Source organism: Macaca nemestrina, chromosome 6 (assembly GCF_043159975.1).
Source record: "Macaca nemestrina isolate mMacNem1 chromosome 6, mMacNem.hap1, whole genome shotgun sequence".
Lineage (NCBI taxonomy): Eukaryota > Metazoa > Chordata > Mammalia > Primates > Cercopithecidae > Macaca > Macaca nemestrina.
In genome coordinates, this window is record NC_092130.1 from 32,703,941 (window position 1) to 32,722,254 (window position 18,314).

General features: G+C 40.4%; 1 protein-coding gene across 13 annotated transcripts in view; it reads left to right on the top strand.

Annotated features, from left to right (window-relative positions):
• The window catches only part of LOC105466912 (janus kinase and microtubule interacting protein 2), a 191,490-nt gene that overhangs the window by 98,603 nt on the left and 74,573 nt on the right, over nt 1-18,314 (top strand). For 11 of the 13 annotated variants that reach the window (XR_011624591.1, XR_011624589.1, XR_011624590.1 and 8 more), the window contains 2 exons: nt 5,721-5,997; nt 16,275-16,772. Coding sequence is in view for 10 of the 13 variants with exons in the window: in XM_011716107.2 (XP_011714409.2) it covers nt 5,869-5,997; nt 16,275-16,772 (627 nt within the window). In the remaining 3 variants the exon portion in view is untranslated. Of the gene's footprint in view, nt 1-5,381; nt 5,470-5,720; nt 5,998-16,274; nt 16,773-18,314 lie in introns of those variants that run through there. The other 2 variants (XM_011716104.3, XM_011716109.2) reach the window with 2 other exon arrangements.

An 18,314-nucleotide genomic window follows, 5' to 3' on the forward strand; every position in this document is an offset into this window, starting at 1 on the left:
CTCAAACAAATGAGCAAAAAAAAGGTGGGGAGCAGGTGGGAAGGGAAGAATAGAGAGACGTTGGTCAAAAGATACAAAATTTCAGTGAGTTAGGAGGAGTAAGTCTGGATGGAGATCTGTTGTATAACATGGTGAGTGTAGTTAATAACAATGTGTTCTATACTTAAAAGTTGCTAGGAAAGTAGATTTTAAGGGTTCTCACCACAAAAAAAAATAAGTATGTGAGTTAATGCATATGATAATTTGCTTGATTTAGACATTCCATAATTATACATATTTCAAAACATCATGTTGTACACCATAAATACATACTTTTGTCAATTAAAAAAGAAGAATGCTGAATGGGAATTTTTAGACCTGAAAACTTGTTTATCAAGATTGGATCTGGAAGCTGCCTAAACACTAAAAGATGTGAAAGGACTTTGTTGGGAGTAGATGATTCAAGATGATTTCAGATGGGGCATCCCACTCCTGGTCTCCAGAAGTAGTCTGCCAGGAGAAACCTTGGTGAGGAGGGACAGAGGCTGCGTTTTCCTCTGCTGATGTCACTCCTTTTCTCTCAGTGGGTTCTCTCCCTCAAGAGTTTTCTGCCAGTTCCTAAATAAAGGGCTCTTTTAATATATAAGGTCTCTGTAAGTGCAGAACTTGAGTTATCAATAATTTTACACATCCCCTGTCATTCTTATTCAATTTACGCATCTTGAAGACAGAGCTTACAGGGTATTTTATTTCCTCCACTGTGGCTAACAGTAGAGATAGAAAGCACTCACTAAGTGGTTAGTTCTTGTGTCATGAGCTGTGCAAGAGCATCACTTACATCCCTTCATTTAATTGCCAAGCAATCCAATGTCATAGATACTACATATCTCCATCCCTCCAAACCCCATTTGAAAGATGAGGAATATTGAGACCTAGAGAATTAAGTGATTTAAGATCATACAGCTACTAAAGGCGGAGGTGGGAGTTAAACAGGTGTGTCTGACTCCGTAGCCCATACTTTTAATCAAAAGTTCTCAAAGATGCCTGTGTATCTGAATCATGTGCCAATTACTACATCAGAACCTCCAGAAGTGGAGCTTCTTATCACTAGAGCTCTCAAGTAGATTTTGATGTAAACAGACCAAAGATTCAGGAAGCCCTCCTCTAAAATACTACACTATATTACCTTCTCAGTAAATGTCTGTTAAATGAATGAATGATGCCTGTAATTCTTTCACTAATAATCCATTCCTCCATAAAGGTGTGCTTTTAAGCAATGATCTTCAAAATGCAAAACTTTCTAAGAGGCTGTCTCTAACTTCTCTAATATCTTTATCAGAGACAGAAACCATTACAGAGAAACTCAGCCTCGGGGGCTGTAGGAGGTGCCTGATTAGGGATAGTGGAAGGCCTGAAGAGTAAGCTAAAATTCAAATATTTGATGCCTCACAGTGTTGCCTGGGGATACTGCTGCCTGACCATGCAACTAGGAGCTAGAAACGTAAGGCTCACTTAAAGTTCCCTCAAGTTTTTTATGTTGTAAAGCTCCCACAGAGATTGACCCTTAGTGGAACAAGGCTCCTATCCTTCCTCCTGATAATCTGGTGGGTCAGACATCATCAGTGGCAAAGACCTTGGGGTGTCCAGAAACATTCCGCCTGTGTGCAGTGATACCTTCAGGCAGCCTCTTTTTTTGCACTCCTTCAAGAGTGATGTCCCTTGTCATGGCTGACAGCTTCTGTAGAAGCCTGGCCTTAAACCACTTACACAAAGGCAGCAAGAGTATCCATCAGGCAATGAATGAATACATAAGATGCAGTTGATCCCTACAATAGAATATTATTCAGCAATAGAAATGAAGTATCAATCCATGCTACAACATGGATGAACCTGGAAAACATTATGCTAAAGATGTCACACACACACAAAAAAAAACATGTCATATGATTACACTTATACAAAACGTCCAGAATAGACAAATCCATAGGGACAAAACTAAATAGAGACAAAACACTAAATGGACTTAGTGGTTGCCTAGGGCTGAGAGAGCTGGGTGGAATGACGGCTAATAGGTATAGAGTTTCTTTTGGGGATGATGAAAATGCTCTAAAATTGATTGTGATGCTGTTTATGCAACCTTGTGAATATACTAAAAACCACTGAACTGTACATTTTAAAAGTGTGAATGTTACAGTATGTGACATATCGCAAAGAAGCTGTGAAAAGAAAAAAAAAGCAGCACAAGGAAACAAAAGAGATGCAGTAGAATTAGACTATGAGAATCATGAGATTGCTAGGCACCCATTACAACTGGAGAAGGGTTTGGAAAGTTCTCCTCCACCAGAGGGGTGTATAGGACTGTGGTTATGAAGTTGCTCACCTTAAGGCACCCATAGGCTGATGCTATCAATAACTTCCTGTGATGCTTTTTTCTCTTCTGAATGTGCATCTATTTTTTTTTCACCTTTTCCTTTTCCTCACCCTTTGTGGAATTAAGTTCACAATACTTCCCAGGCTAAAAATACATAAAGTCCAGCACATAATATTACATTTTTAAGTAGAATTATAAATAAAGTTGTAAAATGTATCTATTATGTCTGTCCCTTTGCACATTTTTGCTACAAGCAATTCTGTAGAACTCATAGTCGTTATTTACAATGGGAGAGAAGAAGGTTCAAACCAGTAGTAATGTTTAAAAATTGGGCATAATTCCGTCAATGACTCCATGTGTCAAAGTTGCCACTTTCTTTTTATCTCTTGAGGGTTGTATTACCTCTCACATGGACCATTAAAGCAGCCTAACTGACTTTCTTCCACCATCTTCCATAATACTGACAGTTACCTTCCTAAAATGCAAATACAAGGCAGTCCAGTCCGGAGAATAAGAGCTTGGTTCCCAGTCTCAGATTGCTTAGATTTGAATCTGAGCATCACCACCAATCAACTTGGTCAATTTAGGCAAGTTACCTAATCTTTCAGTTCATCATTTTTCCCTAAATTTTGTGAGAATTAAGTAAGAACAGTATGTTAAGCCCTTAGTCCAATGATGGACTCATTGTGAGCAGTCACTAGCAGCTCTTATTATTATTACATGTATGTTCAAATGCTGCCATGTTTCCTCATGCCTGTAAAATCCACTCCAAACTCCCTAGCTTATCTTGCAACAACCTTTGAAATCTCACCTCAGTCTCTCTTCTTCCATTTCACAACCTTTTCTGAATATACCAGGCAAATTTGTGGCTTCAGGTTTTTGCTCAAGTTCTTTCCTCTACCATTTCATATCTGCATTTTGAAAAGCCTGTTCTTCATTCAAGAAGACAACAATGAAGGGACTATAATGCTATTCCCAAGCTCCTTTTTTCTCTGTATTCCAGCAGCACTTTAGAGGTTTGAGGGAAATTGGCCAAAGAGGGTCATATTTTATAGACAAAGCAAGCAGAACTTCTTAGTGAACTGAATAAAAGACACAAGGAATAAAATAGAAGAAAATATAATTTCTAAGTTTGTATCTAGGACAACTGGACATGTGATTTTGCTATTCAATGATCTAGGGAAACCTGAGGAGAATAAGGTTTGGGGGTACTAATGTAATAAAGACATCTGTATTAGTTATGCTAGGTTTGAGATGCCAATCAGATATTCAAGTGGATTTGATAAGTAAAGTGTTGTATGTATATACAAGTCTGGTGTTTGCATAATGGTCGGGGCTATCGATATAGAACTGTGGGTCATAACTATATAGGAGGCCAGTGGAGGTCATCTGGAAAAGGCCAGAACAACAACAACATTTAGAAATCAAATACATATAGAGAGAAACCTATTTTATATATATATATATACACACACACACACACACACACACACACACGTGAATTTACTCACTACCTACTTGAGCGTAAGTACTATCTTATTTATCCTTATGCCTATTGGTGCTTGTCACACAAATGTTCAGTATGTGCTTGCTGAATTCATTCCAAGACTAAAACCAGAAAAAAAAAAAAAAAAAGATGGCCTCTCAGAGACCTCGCAGCCCTGCACTTTAATAATTTGGCCAGATTTGCAAAGGAAGCATGAAGGACAACTCCAGCATCTAGCACAGGATGGAATGTGGTGGACAGTTCTATGACTGCTGCAGACAGTCTCATCCTTCCTATCTCCTAACCTCTCCCTGTCCCCTTCCCCTAGGGACATACTTCAAAGAGCACAGCTTCAGTGCTCATGAGCAGATGGCACAAAGCCCAGGGTCCCAGCATGCTTGTCAGTGCTAGATACAAGGGTCTTAAGAGAGTAGCAGCTGCTGGAGCATATGGGTGGTCAGCAGGAGTTCCCCTCAGCTCTGGACTGAAGCTCCTCAACACACACAGTGCCCAATTTTCTGAAAGGTTGCACGGGAAGCTTTCTCTAGGATCTTGTCATGTTTTTCCCATTGACTTTAATGATTTAGTGTTCCTATTCTTCTGGGCCCCTTATTCCTATGAAGTATTCAAGAATTTGTTAATCAAATTCTTGATTAACCTACCCCTACCCCTTTTCTCTCCTCTTGCCACAATTCTGATTAGGCTTTCATCATTCTTTACCTGGACAAATTCAGTTGCTTTCTATCTGGTCTTCTTGCATTCATTCTCTCTCCATTCTGCCACTAGAATAACCACACCAAAGTACTGCTCTGTTAGGGCACACACCTGCCAAGAACTTCAACAGCTTCCCCATTGCTTAGTGAAAAAAAAAAGCTTCCAACATTCTAAGCTTGAAATTCTAGGCCTCCCCGCCATCTATCCTTTCCAGGAAACCTTTCCAATATTAGTGCCCATCAACCACATTTGGGGGTGTAATTAATCAGTCCCTATTTCTTCCCACAAATAGTCACTGTGATTTCTCTCTGTTGTGTCTCAGCACCTGCTTTTTTCTTTGCCCAGGATGCTTCACCTGTTTCTCCATCTGTTATCATCTTACCCAATCCTCAAGTTCCAAGCCATTGGTGTCTTCTTCAGTGAGCCTTTCTTATTCAACCCAGATGGAAAGAGAGGTCACTATACTTCTGAAACAATTCATGCCTATTTTTTAAAAAAACATTTATCAGATTATGGATAGTGATGTAAATAGATAGATAGGTGATTGATTGATAGATAGACAGATAGATAAATAGATAAATTTTTTCCCATTGGAACTCTGACTTATTTTTCTATTTCAACATTCTATACCTAGCACAGCATATGGAAGGAGCTCTAACAATATTGACTGATTGAATGAATGAATGAATATATGAGTGACTCAGTTAATCCAGTGATTCATTTATAGTTATTCTCCACTTCTCACAGTTTAGCTATTACATGTAATCCTGTCTCTATACATTGGGTTTGCTTAAAGTTGGGTCTCTCTGCCTTTTCTGGTCAACACATAGGTGACTTCCTTTAACGACCACGTTCCTTATGGTTGGAGTATGAGTGAGTGACATGGAGGAGATAAGGATAGAAGAGGAAGCAGTTTCAGGTAAAAAGAACGCTCCAAGGCATGAAAGAGATATGCTTACAGGTGAAGAATTTTAAGCAAGATATTGACATAATTAGATTAGCTATTTGAAAAATATCACTCTAAATTCATGTACAAGTGAATAGGAGATACTGAGGATAGGAGAGCCTCAGGAGGAGGCTCTTACAGGTAACTCAGGCTGAGAGTAGACTGACTGGCACTTAGACCAGGTCTTTGCCAAAACAATAACTACTATCTCTGCCTCTTCTCAGGGCTTCCAGGGCAGCGGTTGAGGAGACCTTACCAAGGAGCACCACACAGTAGATGCTGAGACATCGTACTCCAGGATAAGAGACAGTAACATGGCAGCACCTGCTTGAAAGAAATTAAAAACCAACAGACTCCATTTAGAAAGGAACAATGTCCAAAAAAGGGCGAAATAAGGGCGAGAAGCCCGAGGCACTCATTGTTGCCCTTCAAGCTGCCAATGAAGACCTCAGGACCAAGCTCACAGACATTCAGATAGAGCTGCATCAAGAGAAGTCCAAGGTGAGCGAGGGCTACCTGAGGCCGTGGCCTTAAGAGCAGCTCTGACTGTCCACATGCAGTGAGCACAGCTCTGCCTGCTGGCCCACCCCAGTGGACTCCCTGCCCTTTGCCAGAGAGGGCAACATCCCCTGTACACATGGAGAGCTTATTGTATGTGGCAGGAGGGAACTGAGCACAGGACACACAGAAAGTGAGAATAGCATGCTCACTTGACAGATCTCAGCCTCCTCTGGAAGCGTGGTTCAGGAAGCCAGATATGAAAATTCAGACAGTGTCCCCCTACCACCGCCAAGCACTTAATAGTTGCATGACCTTGGGCAAGTTCCACTCTTGCCCTCCAAAGGTTATACCTCCCAGAGCATTCAAAGCAGTCCTTCTGAAATGTACCACATCATGTTACTCCAGTGCCCAATACCTTCCACTGGCTTCCTATCTCTCTTAGAGTCGAAGAACTTTCTCTACCATTACAGGATATTAGCTCCGGCCCCCTCTTTGACTCATCTCCCACTTCTCTCTCTCTTGATCACTCTGTTTCCTATTTTTGCTGGATCGAGAGAGAGACCCCAATCACATTTAGGGCCTTTGCACTTGTTCTTCCTGGACAGCTCCATGCTCCTTCACTCACCTCCTTCAGATGTCTGCTCAACCATCAAGTGTCTGACCACAGTCTCTAAAACATATCACTTCCCCATCCTCAGGTCCTCCCCATAGCCTATTCTTGGCTTATTTCATAGCAGTTTATACATTTGCTTTTTACTTGCTTAGTGCAGTCACTCCTCAATCTCTACAAAAGCAGGAATTCAGTTTACTTAGCGTCCCTAGAGCCTAAATAATCTCGAGAACTTAAAATCTCAGTATGTATTTGTTGAATGAATAGAGGAATAATTTAAAGATGATGCATTTCTTATACCTCAGTTTCTTCATCACATCACAGCTATATTGAGGTATGAATTAGACACGTATATAATGTGTTTATGAGGATTGAACAAAAAAATTTATGTCAAGTGCTCAGAGAGCTGCCTGACACATAATAAACTTGCAAAAAAATTACAGCATTGGTGTTCTTTTTACTATTCTCTAGATTTAAGTCAGTTGCTAACTAGACTTAGAAGTCTCTTTACTTCTCTCAATCCCATCGCCTAAATGGACAAGCAAACACACATCTCACCAAGGTGGTGTGAATATCAACTAGGGTCATGTCTAGGAAAGCATTTTGAGATCTCCAGCATTCATAAGATGTTTTTGCTCCCTGCAAACCAGAGACCACAATGACTGCGTAAAGTTGCCTTATTTAGATAATTATAGAGTAAGAAAACATTCTTGATCAACAAGCAGTAGTCACAAGCCAACAAATATATGTATTCAATTTTTATCTACCTCTTCTTCCTTGACATCATTATTAAATTTTAATTTGTTATTTCTCCCCAAATCTATTTCTCCTCATTTTAACAATAATAAGTGTCCTTTGGATCTGCCAAAGCCTCTTGCCCCCTGCCTAAGCTAAACCTTGACCTTAGATAGAGACGGTAATGTAAAATCTGTGAAGGAAATTTTTTAGTTTCCATGAAGCCAAAGGGAACATGATGTCATTTTAGAATAGCATTTGTTTGAGAGTCAGAAGATGTGGGGCATTATTTGTCTTTATCTCTCCTTGGAGATGAATTTAAATGTCTCAGTGTCTCTATCTGTAATTCAGATGACTGAATCTGCTTCTCCATATCTGGGCTTGTCAAGCATCACTGCACAATGGTATAACCTGGGGGACCTGATTAAATATTAAGATTCCTGAGCCCACAATCCAAGAATTCTGATAGAGTAGTCAGGTGAAAACCAGGACTTGTATTCGGTAAAGCAGCCCAGGCAATTCCGATGCACTACAGATGCAGACGACTTCCAGGCTTCGTGTTGACAAACACTCCGCTGTAAGATTCCATCCAGGTCTGACAATCTGTAAACATTTCATTGGCCCTAACTCTCCCTGCAGCAACATCACACTTCAAGGGAGGCAGACTCCTTTAATTGTAGTTACGACAGAGAGGCAGACTCCTTTAATTGTAGTTACGACAGGATGACAATCTACATTCCTAGGAAGAAGCTTGTCAATCTCGTGACTGGGAACCCTAAACTGCTGCTGTTTCCAGAGAACAAACTGATGAGATTCCCAGAAACAGAGACTCTGAGGACTTCAACACTGCCAATACGCCACATATTCAAGCCTTTTAAAATGGGTAACTCTCAAGTTTGAACCAGGCTGCCTGTGTATCTTGGGCCTGGCACTGTTGTCTAAGCCCTCAGGCCAAGCATAATCTCCCCTTCCTCTGACGATTGACTGGCAGCCAGCCTCTTAAATGAGCGCACACAGCCTTGTCCTTTTCTCTGCTGGCTGCCCCTGGATGGCTACCTCTCCTTGGCAGTTAATTACAGTCCCAGCCCAGGAGCTACAGCAAAGTCTCATTGCCTGTCAGCATCCTTCCCCAGAGAGCAAAGGGAATGTAGAGGGCAAACAAGTCATAAAGCACTTTTATTATAAATAAATGTGATTGTGTTTTCAAAAGGGCCAGGTTTTAAGAGAGAGAATATGAACAATGCCTAGATGTGAATTTATACTCTCAGGTTGGCTCTGAGGCTCTGATGACAAAATGACACTTCAGCTACTAGGGAATGCATAAGTTAAAAAGTGGAAACCTTTGGGGCAATGGGGCAGTATTCATCTATCCAGCAAGACAAATAATCCCACTGATATTTACAGAACAGCCATTGTGTATAGAGCCGAATCTTAAGACCTTTGGGCTGATAATATAAACAGCTACAACGTACTGAATGTTTACTATCTGTCATGGGCTGATAAGCGCATTTCATCCTGCCAGAGTCCCAGCTGCTTCACTAGCACCTGACTGGCCTGGAGAAGGTTATAAAACCCCTCTGTGTTCTTCATTTGTCAAATGGGACAATAATAGTATCTACCTTACAAGGGTGTATGTGTGAGTGTTAATTTTTGAGCAATTAGTTTGTGTCAAGCGTGTTAAGTGCTTTCATGCCATTATCTCATTTCATCCTCATTTCCACCTGCTGAGGTGGGCATTGTTATCCCTACTTTACAGATGAGGAAACTTCCTGGCCTATAGGAGGTGCTCAAAATTACTTGTTGAATGAATTTACATGAGTTTTTTTAAACAGCTTTCCCCCAAACCTTGTGGCATAAGTATTGTTATAGTACTCACTTAGGTGAGAACTCTAGACTTGGGTAGAGAAAGGATTTCCAACCATGTTTGTCTGCTTCTTGGAGCAGCACCCTGAGCCACTAAGTTGCGGTATTTGCCCTGTTTGTCTCTTCTGTGGACACCATGAGTGCGTGATCCAATGGTTAGTGTGTATGAACATGCCAGGGGCTGCCCCAGGACTCTTTAACTCTCCCTCAGAGATAAACTATGGTTGCGTGAACAGCATAGGCACAGTGACAGAGGGAATGAATGGACAGGAGCAGGGAATAGGGTTCTCAGGGCAGAGGCAGCAGGGCAACAGGTCTGGGTTGCAAGGTTGAGAAGAATCAGCTCCAGACAGGAGCTGTCCCATTGGCACAGCCCTTCAGACTGCAAAGCATTTTCACACCAAGCCTCACAACCATCAGAGCAGGCCCGTGACAAAGACAGGGTGCAATTACTATTCTGCCTTCACTGAGGAAGAAAATGAGGTTCAAACTGTTTAACTCATTGAAGAAAATGAGGTTCAAACTGTTTAACTCATTTGCTCCCAGAGACACAGCTAGTGGAGGAGCCACGATGGGAATTCCTGTCTTCTGTAAGATGGTGGTGGTCAAGGTAATGCTCACTCTCTGATTCCATTGCCCTCTATTGCCTCTAGGGCATTCTCAGAAAATCAGCCAAATTTCTCTATCCTCGAGTGACTGTCCCCACAGCCTCCAGACACAGGTACCAAATTTGGGATGGGGTATATTTTCCTGTCTACTCCTTTAGTTCTGTTTTCAGGAAGCAAAAGTAGCTGAAAACAAGAAATTGTAAAGATAGAATCCTTTGCACTGAATTGTATAAGGTTGTATAGGATTTCCCTTGTAAGCAACCTTCCTAGAGCGACTCCTTCACATCTCCTCTCTGAGAGTTACTTTGTGCCCCTGACAATCCCTGCCAGTTTACTGTGTTCCTCCAGGAACATCCAATGCAGATAATCCAGGCCAAAGTTTATGTTAGCTTAGCTTGCCTTGATAACCTCTCAACCTTTTCCTTACCTTTGACTGAGCTGTCCAATTTTTAATCCTAGATTTCTAAGATCACTTTTAAAGCTCAAATCATCACTATCTTTCTCTTGGCAGAATTTACATTGGCATTTTGCAAAGGCTAGGCCAGAAGTAGGACAGAATAGAAAAATACAACATGAGATCTATGTAAGATAGTCATACATTCTTTTTTCTCTGTCATAGTGTAACCTTTCCTTGGTAGGATTAAACTTTCCTGATGACCTTTTTTTTCCCATAGAACCTCTAGGATAGAAGGGATTTGGAAGCCTATCATTCAGAGCCCTACCGAGCGCTCTCCCCTTCACCCTGCCCCACTCTGTACCATTCTTTATCACTCTTTAGGCCCACATGCACCCCAAGTGTCTTCCACATCAAGATTAGATGCTGCCAATGCCAGAGAACACAATACATACTGAAGAAACTCAGTTTTATCTTTGAACATCTCTTTCTGTTGGAAAAACAGTTACCATCTTAATAATGTAATATAGTAATGTTAGTCTTATCAAGATGATATGGAGACTTTTATATTTATGTTGCTAGTATTACTATAATAGTGTATAATATAATATTACTATATACACAATATTTATTAAAATTAATATTGTAATATCCACCATGTATTAATAGTTATTAATCTCTTATGTGTCCTAGCTTTTCCACAGGGCTTTTGATCCATTGCCTATGTCAATCATCACAATAGCCATATGAGAATGATATCGACAACCCCAGTTTACAGATGAGAAAATTGAGGCTGACAGAGGTGAAGCAAGGTTTCAGGTACAGACACAAGGTGTCCAAGGCTTCAGAGCAAACAAGGAGGTGTAGGATCTGACCTGGAGCCAGCTCCTGGCCCGCAATGTATTTTAGTGAGTCTTGTTTACATTATTCTTATGTAAAGACTGTTTCTCACTTTTCTCATCACCAATTGTGATGAAACAAAGACTTCCTACATCACAGAGCTGCCCAGGAGGTTAAATGTACTGATGTGTGTAAAGCCTATTTAGAAAGGTGCCTAACTCATATTAAACCCTCAATAAATGCTAACTATTATATGGTTGAGCTGAAATTTTTCTCCGTAAAACATATCCATGTATCAAAATTGGTTTCTTTATTCTACTAAATAATTTTCTTCATTTCAAAGTATTATCATCTTTATAATTTCATTGTTACTCAGGAATGGTTCATCATTTTGTATATTCATTTTAAGAATTATATTACGATATTTAAATCTATATCCTTAGCGGTACCATCTGCACTGCGAATAATTTTCAGAAAGTTTTTATTGGCTTTCTTACCCCAAAATTTCAATCACATTGTTTGACTTTTCTTCAGAATAAAACACTTCTTCCAGACTTAAAAAGAAGCCATACCTAGAAATCCTGCAAAAAAAAAAAAAAATGTCAGTTTTCATGACAACCAAAATAAGTAAACATAAAAAAAAGTCAAATGTTACTCAATTCATTTGAATTTTCTTTAGTTTTCATGGATTATTTTAAGGAATAGACAGTATTTGTTTTTGTTTTTGTCTTCAGTCTGGAATATATGTTTCATGCACCTGTATTTTTACTTTTTTAAAAACAATTTTCTTCATCTCCCCTTCAGACCTCATGCAAAAGCTTTGAGTTAATAATTTGGGGTAAATGACAGAATTACAGGAAGATACAATATGATGCCTCCAGAGAATTTGACATAAATAATTTTAGATCAAGGAGTATCTCCTACTATATCCAGTAATAATATTACCTTACACTTCATAGTACTTTACAGTTCAAGGTACTTTTCCATACACTATCTAGTTTAACCCTAAAAGTAACCCAGTTACAGACATTTTTAAGTGTAATCAAAAATCCTCAGAAGGATAAAGCAACTTTCTTAGTGACAGCAAATGGTGAAACAGGAATACAAACCCAGGATTTCTTACCCTTTGTCCATTTTTACTACAGTTTTTCACTGTTCTCAGAAGAATGGCTAAAAGTTTCCCTTGTTAACCACCAGCTGTTGCAGTCATGATACGGTTCCAGATGCCTAGTATAAATGCATCCTGCAGAAATTGAAGATGACTAAATTCCTATCACTTGAGCTAAAGTAACTTTCCCAAGGTCTTCTATGGAAGGCAAATTATCATAGTTTCTAAATCAGTAGAAAATAAGGCTTTTCCTTTCAAAAAATGCATTATCTAGAATAAGAATCAGTAAACTCTGTGAACAGCAAGATAGTGAATATTTTAGGTGTTGTGGGCTAGACAATCTCTGTGAAACTACTCAACTCCATTGTAGCATGAAAGCAGCCTTAAGCAATGTGTAAATGAATGGCATAGCTGTGTCCCAACAAACTTTATTTATAAAAACAGGAGCAGGATGGATTTGACTCTTGGGCGGTAGTTTGCCCACCCCAATCTAGATGATGCCCACTTCCGCTCTAGAAAGATGGAGAGTAAGATCTAGATCGTCCTTATTGAAGCACCAAGAGAAGCACCTAGCAGAGAGAAGTGAATATTCTTATATGTTAGGGTTTTGTTTTGTTGTCATTTTATACTGGGAAGGGGTTGAGGAGGGGCTGATCTGGTAACCCTGCAAGTCTGTATTCTCTAAACTGTATGACAGAAAATATTATTCTTGCCTCTGGCTAGGGGGCTAGCCAGAGAGAAATAATGGCATACATCCTTTAATTCCACACATGCCACCTGGTTTCTTCTATTTTGTTCTAGGAGCCACTGGGTACCCAATGATGAGGATGGCTCACTGGCAACCTTCTAAAAGTTAACAGTCTCGGGTAGGGGTAGAAGAGGAGGTGATGAGGACAGACAAGTGGGCAAAAAAAAATGCAAAGAAAACTGTGAAAACCACTAGTAAGGAGGTGTTTCAAAAGTATACTGAGAAGACAAAGGCAGGAGAAATGAGCTTTATCCTGGGTGAGTAGGGTGGCATGACAGGAGAGGATGACATCTAGCCAGGCCATGAGGAATGTAAGGATCCCAAAAGGAGCTGATGGAAGCATAAGTCAGGAAGAAGAAACTGTCAGCATATGGGAATGAGATGCAGGGCATGTGCAAAAAATAATATAACCCCTCTCCTACCTACAGCACGGGACAGGTTAGGAGAAGGAGAGGGAGAAGTAGGAGTTGGAAATCCAACCAAACCTTCCTGGGAGCCTGAAAGGTGAAGCTGAGCTGTTAGATTTTATTCCACAACACAAAAGAGCCTGGGTGGTTTTGAGCAGACACATAAGTAAGACCAGAACTGAGCTTTACTAAGAGAATATCACCAGTAGCGTGGGGAAAGCTGGGCTCACCAAATGAACGTCTAAGAACTCCAGAGCAATGCTGTCCAAGAAAAATATAATGTAAACCACAAATGCAAGCCATATCTGTGATTTTAAAATTTCTTGTTAGCTGCAATTTTAAACAGTAAAAAGAAACAGAATCAGTTGTAATAATATCGTTTAGTATAATTTATCCAAAACATTATAGTTTCAATGTGTAATCAATATAAAAGTGATAAGTGAGATATTTTACATCTTTACCTCACACTAAGTCTTCAAAATCCAGAGTATATTTTATATGGAGAGAAAATCTCAGTTCAAATTTGCAGTATGGTAACTAGCGGGTGCCACATAGGACAGCACAGGTCTAGAGCCTAAGAGAGAAGAGGCCTCCATGAAGGGACTATAGGTGTAAGCTGGAGGTGAGATCAGAGGATGGTTGTTTGAGGATGCCTGGCTGCTTAGTTCACCAAGTCCCCTTGTGCCCCAACCTCTTTTAGAATAACCATCATGGGAATAATTGCTGTGCCTTTAAAAATAAACTGTTCATAAAATACTATGCAAACTTAGAAAATACTGTTCTAGCCAAAGGTAGGTAAACTATTAAGGTGAGTAAAATCTCAGACACTGTATATTAGTCAGGGTTCTCCAGAGGGACAGAACAAATAGGATAGATGTATATATATAAAGGGAGGTTTATTAACGAGTATTGACTCACACGATCATAGGGTCCCACAATAGGCCATCTGCAAGCTGAGGAGCAAGGAAGCTAGTTCGAGTTCCAAAGCTGAAGAACTTGGAGTTCGATATTCAAGGGCAGGAAGCATCCAGGACAGGAGAAAGATGTAGGCTGAGAGGCTAAGCCAGTCTAGTCTTTTCACCTTCTTCTCCCTGCCTTTATTCTGGCTGCACTGGCAGCTGATTAGAATGTGCCCACCCAGACTGATGAAAACAATACTTTTCATCTTTCAATCCAATCAAGTTGACACTCAGTATTAACCATCACAGACACTTTATATTACAATGTTTACAATATGGAGTCTCAATCTTAAGATTTTTCAACGGGAGAGGTTCTCAACTATTATTTTGTGAAACCCTCCAATTTTGCAAATGGTGGAGACTCAATATCACTCAATTAGCTATTACTCCTGGGACTCCCCATTTTTCTTCCCTTTCTCTTTATTTTTATTTTTATTTATTTATTTGAGATGGAATCTCACTCTGTCTCCCAGGCTGGAGTGCAATGGTGCAATCTTGGCTCACTGCAACCTCCGCCTCCTGGGTTCAAGCGACTCTTCTGCCTCAACCTTCCCAAGTATCTGGGACTACAGGTGCCTGCCACCACACCCAGCCAATTTTTGTATTTTTAGTGGAGACAGAGTTTCACCATGTTGGCCAGGCTAGTCTCGAACTCCTGACCTCAGGTAATCCACCTGCTTCAGCCTCCCAAACTGCTGGGATTACAGATGTGAGTCACTGCACCTGGCCCCCTTTTTCTAGATTACTCTGTGTATGTGTGTGTGTGCGTGCGGGGGTTGTGTGTATGACAGAGAGAGGAGACAGAGACAGAGACAAGCAGCAGAGATGAAGTGGGGGAGGAGGACAGCAGAACAGGATCACGGAGAGGCTTTTTCAAGACACAAATATCTGGGCTCCACCCGATCTACTGAATCAGAGATTCACATCCAGATTAGATCAATAGGCAGTGCCATTGCTAATCAACAAGGAGGCCTATATTATCACCGGAAATTTAGCAAACCATGGAATAGTTTTAAACCAGAATTCCTGAGAGGTAAAAAGCTCATTTGAAATATTTCACCAAACTACTTGGAGTGTTGGCTTGCAGGGGCAGGAAGGGAGGAGGAGGAGTGAGAGTGAAAAGGGACTCAAAGAGACATTCATGGCGCATTCAGAAATAACAATGATCACTAAAGTCCTTCATCAGAGAGAGGACCCAATGATCTGCAGTTTTGTTGGTGGTGGTGGTGTTTGTTTGTTTTTTGTTTTTTGTTTTTTTTTTGTGTGTGTGTGTGTGTGTGTAAAATTTGGGGATGAAACTAACCTGCCATACTAACAAAGGTAAGGTTGAGGCTATTGTCAACTGTTTTCATTTTTCACCTCCTCAGCAGCAGCAGCAGCAGCAGCAGCATCCTTTCAAAAAAAAAAAAAAAAAAAGAGGGAGGGGGATGCTCAATAATATCACTTTAGGCACTAATTTATTAGGCTGATCACAATATCAAACTGTGAGCTATTCTAAGACACACATTTATCAGTTTGGATCTAGCTAGGGTTGTGTAGTCTAAAAAGTTCTCCAGGCGATCTGCATTGCAATCTTCCCCGTAAAGGGGAAAACCATGACAGTGATACTTCCTAATATTAATGTGTATACCAGTCGCATGGGCATTTGTTAAAATGCGCATTCTGAGTCATAGATCTGGGGCTAAGCCAGGGATTCTGTGCTTCTAGCATGCTTTCCGGGTGATACCAAGGCTGCTTGTCTGCAGACCACACATTGCATAGTAAGGCCCCAGAACATCAAATATTCATCTGAACAAAGTAATTTAAATATCCTCAGGTAATTCCGCCTTTTACACACTGTATTCCCAGCTTCAAGGCCTGTAGTTCTTTTTTCTCAGAGGGCCTGGAATTGGAAAAGAGATGAGGAATTAAGAGATCACAGCGGCCTGAGCTGCAAATCCTGCCTAGGAGCACACCTGTCCTTTGAGGCTCATTTCTCTTCATCCTTTTGCCTCTCTGTTTTTAGGTATCAAAGCTTGAAAGAGAGAAGACTCAAGAAGCGAAGAGGATTCGTGAGCTGGAGCAGCGCAAGCACACGGTGCTGGTGACAGAACTCAAAACCAAGCTCCATGAGGAGAAGATGAAGGAGCTGCAGGCTGTGAGGGAGAACCTTATCAAGCAGCACGAGCAGGAGATGTCAAGGACGGTGAAGGTGCGTGATGGAGAGATCCAGAGGCTCAAGTCTGCTCTCTGTGCTCTCCGTGATGGCAGCAGTGACAAAGTAAGGACAGCGCTCACCATTGAGGCCCGGGAGGAGGCCCGGAAACTGTTTGATGCAGAGCGTCTTAAGCTCTTACAGGAAATTGCGGACCTGAAAACGGCCAAGAAGCAGGTGGACGAGGCTCTGAGCAATATGATCCAAGCAGATAAAATCAAGGCTGGGGACCTTCGGAGTGAGCATCAGTCCCACCAAGAAGCCATCTCGAAGATCAAGTGGGAGTCGGAACGGGATATTCGGAGGCTGGTTAGTACAGTAATCCCATCAGACCCATGTAGAACCCATCTCTTCCAGGTTTCAGAGTGCTGTGGGATTTGCCTCTTCGTGTGTTTTCTTGTCAGTGGATTGTAAACAATGCCTACCTTTTGTCCAGTGCTCTATCCAAGATAGCTCAGTATGTCGGTAGGTAGATCAATAGAGAGATATGCTCCGGCCAAAATTGATATTGTAAAGTGTAAGAGATTTTGGAAATCACCTTTCTCATAAAAACTGGATTCTCCAAGGACCATATATACAGAAAGTATCTCCAAGGACCATATATATGGAAAGGACTCCTGTTTCCTTAGATATTTATAAAAATATTATAAATCATGGATTCTTCTAAAGTCAGCATGTTTTTGTGGGCTTTTCTTTTACAGAGTTTTATGGTTTCTTTGTTTGTTTTTATAGAGGGTAGGAGAAGTTTCTATGACTTTCATGATGTCTGAAAACGGCAGCTACTGAGAACATCTTGAGTCTTTTTTTTTCCAAAAACCGTGACTGAAAAAAGATACAAAACTATAAAATCCCTAGTCATTTTAAACATAGATATTTTTCCCAAAGTATACAGGAGTCATTTAAAACAGGAGGCATTATAATTTTTAAATTGTCATCCCTAAGTAGGTTGTTTGCTATTTATAGTTTCTAAGACTTACCTCAGCCCCTACAGAGTTGGTCTTTCCTTCTAACATGTTTGACCAAAAACCAGATAGGCCTCTCACTATGCTTAACTATAATACAAATATAATTATCACATGAAAATTAAATGTCCTAGGTTGACCTGGTTTAATTATTTTAGACCAAAAAAATTTATGTTCATCTGCATTCAGATGTTTAGCATCTGTTACATCTTACTTTAATGTTATCACATCAACTATCACCTGTTAGAATGTACTTTATGTTTCTCTGGAAGTAAGGTTTTTTCCATGAAAAACTACACTTTTACTTTTTTGTCTTCCAGTTCTAAGCAATTACTTTCTGAGAATTCTAATTATGTTCCTTGGGTGATATCTCTAGGCTTTTAATTTTAAGTTCAAAGTGGTTACCACAGAGCATTTTTAAAAGTTAATGCTTAATTTTCTTTGTACTGCAATACAGTGTAACTGTAAAATATTGCCTTTGCCACATTTTCTGAATTCTTTATGTCAACTCATTCTATTGCACTGTTTGACAATAAAGACCAAACACAGTGCAGAAATATTGGTCTCTGCCCTGCCTTTGGTTTTTGAAACGACAGTGGCTGATGAAGAATCAGGACTTCGAACTCTGGAGCTGGCAGGTAAGTATCCAATGAAAAGGCAGCTTTGCATTAAGTATTTTCATTTGTTGACGGTTTTCAATATAAAGTCTATAAGTATATCCACTTGATCTGCTAATTTTTTCCACGACTTCCTTTCACCGGCATATTGCCGAAGTAGGCATGAAATCCCTCTTAATAGCAACGTGAAGGGGAGGGGCCAAGATGGCCGAATAGAAACAGCTCAGGTCTGCAGCTCCCAGCGAGACTAACACAGAAGGCGGGTTATTTCT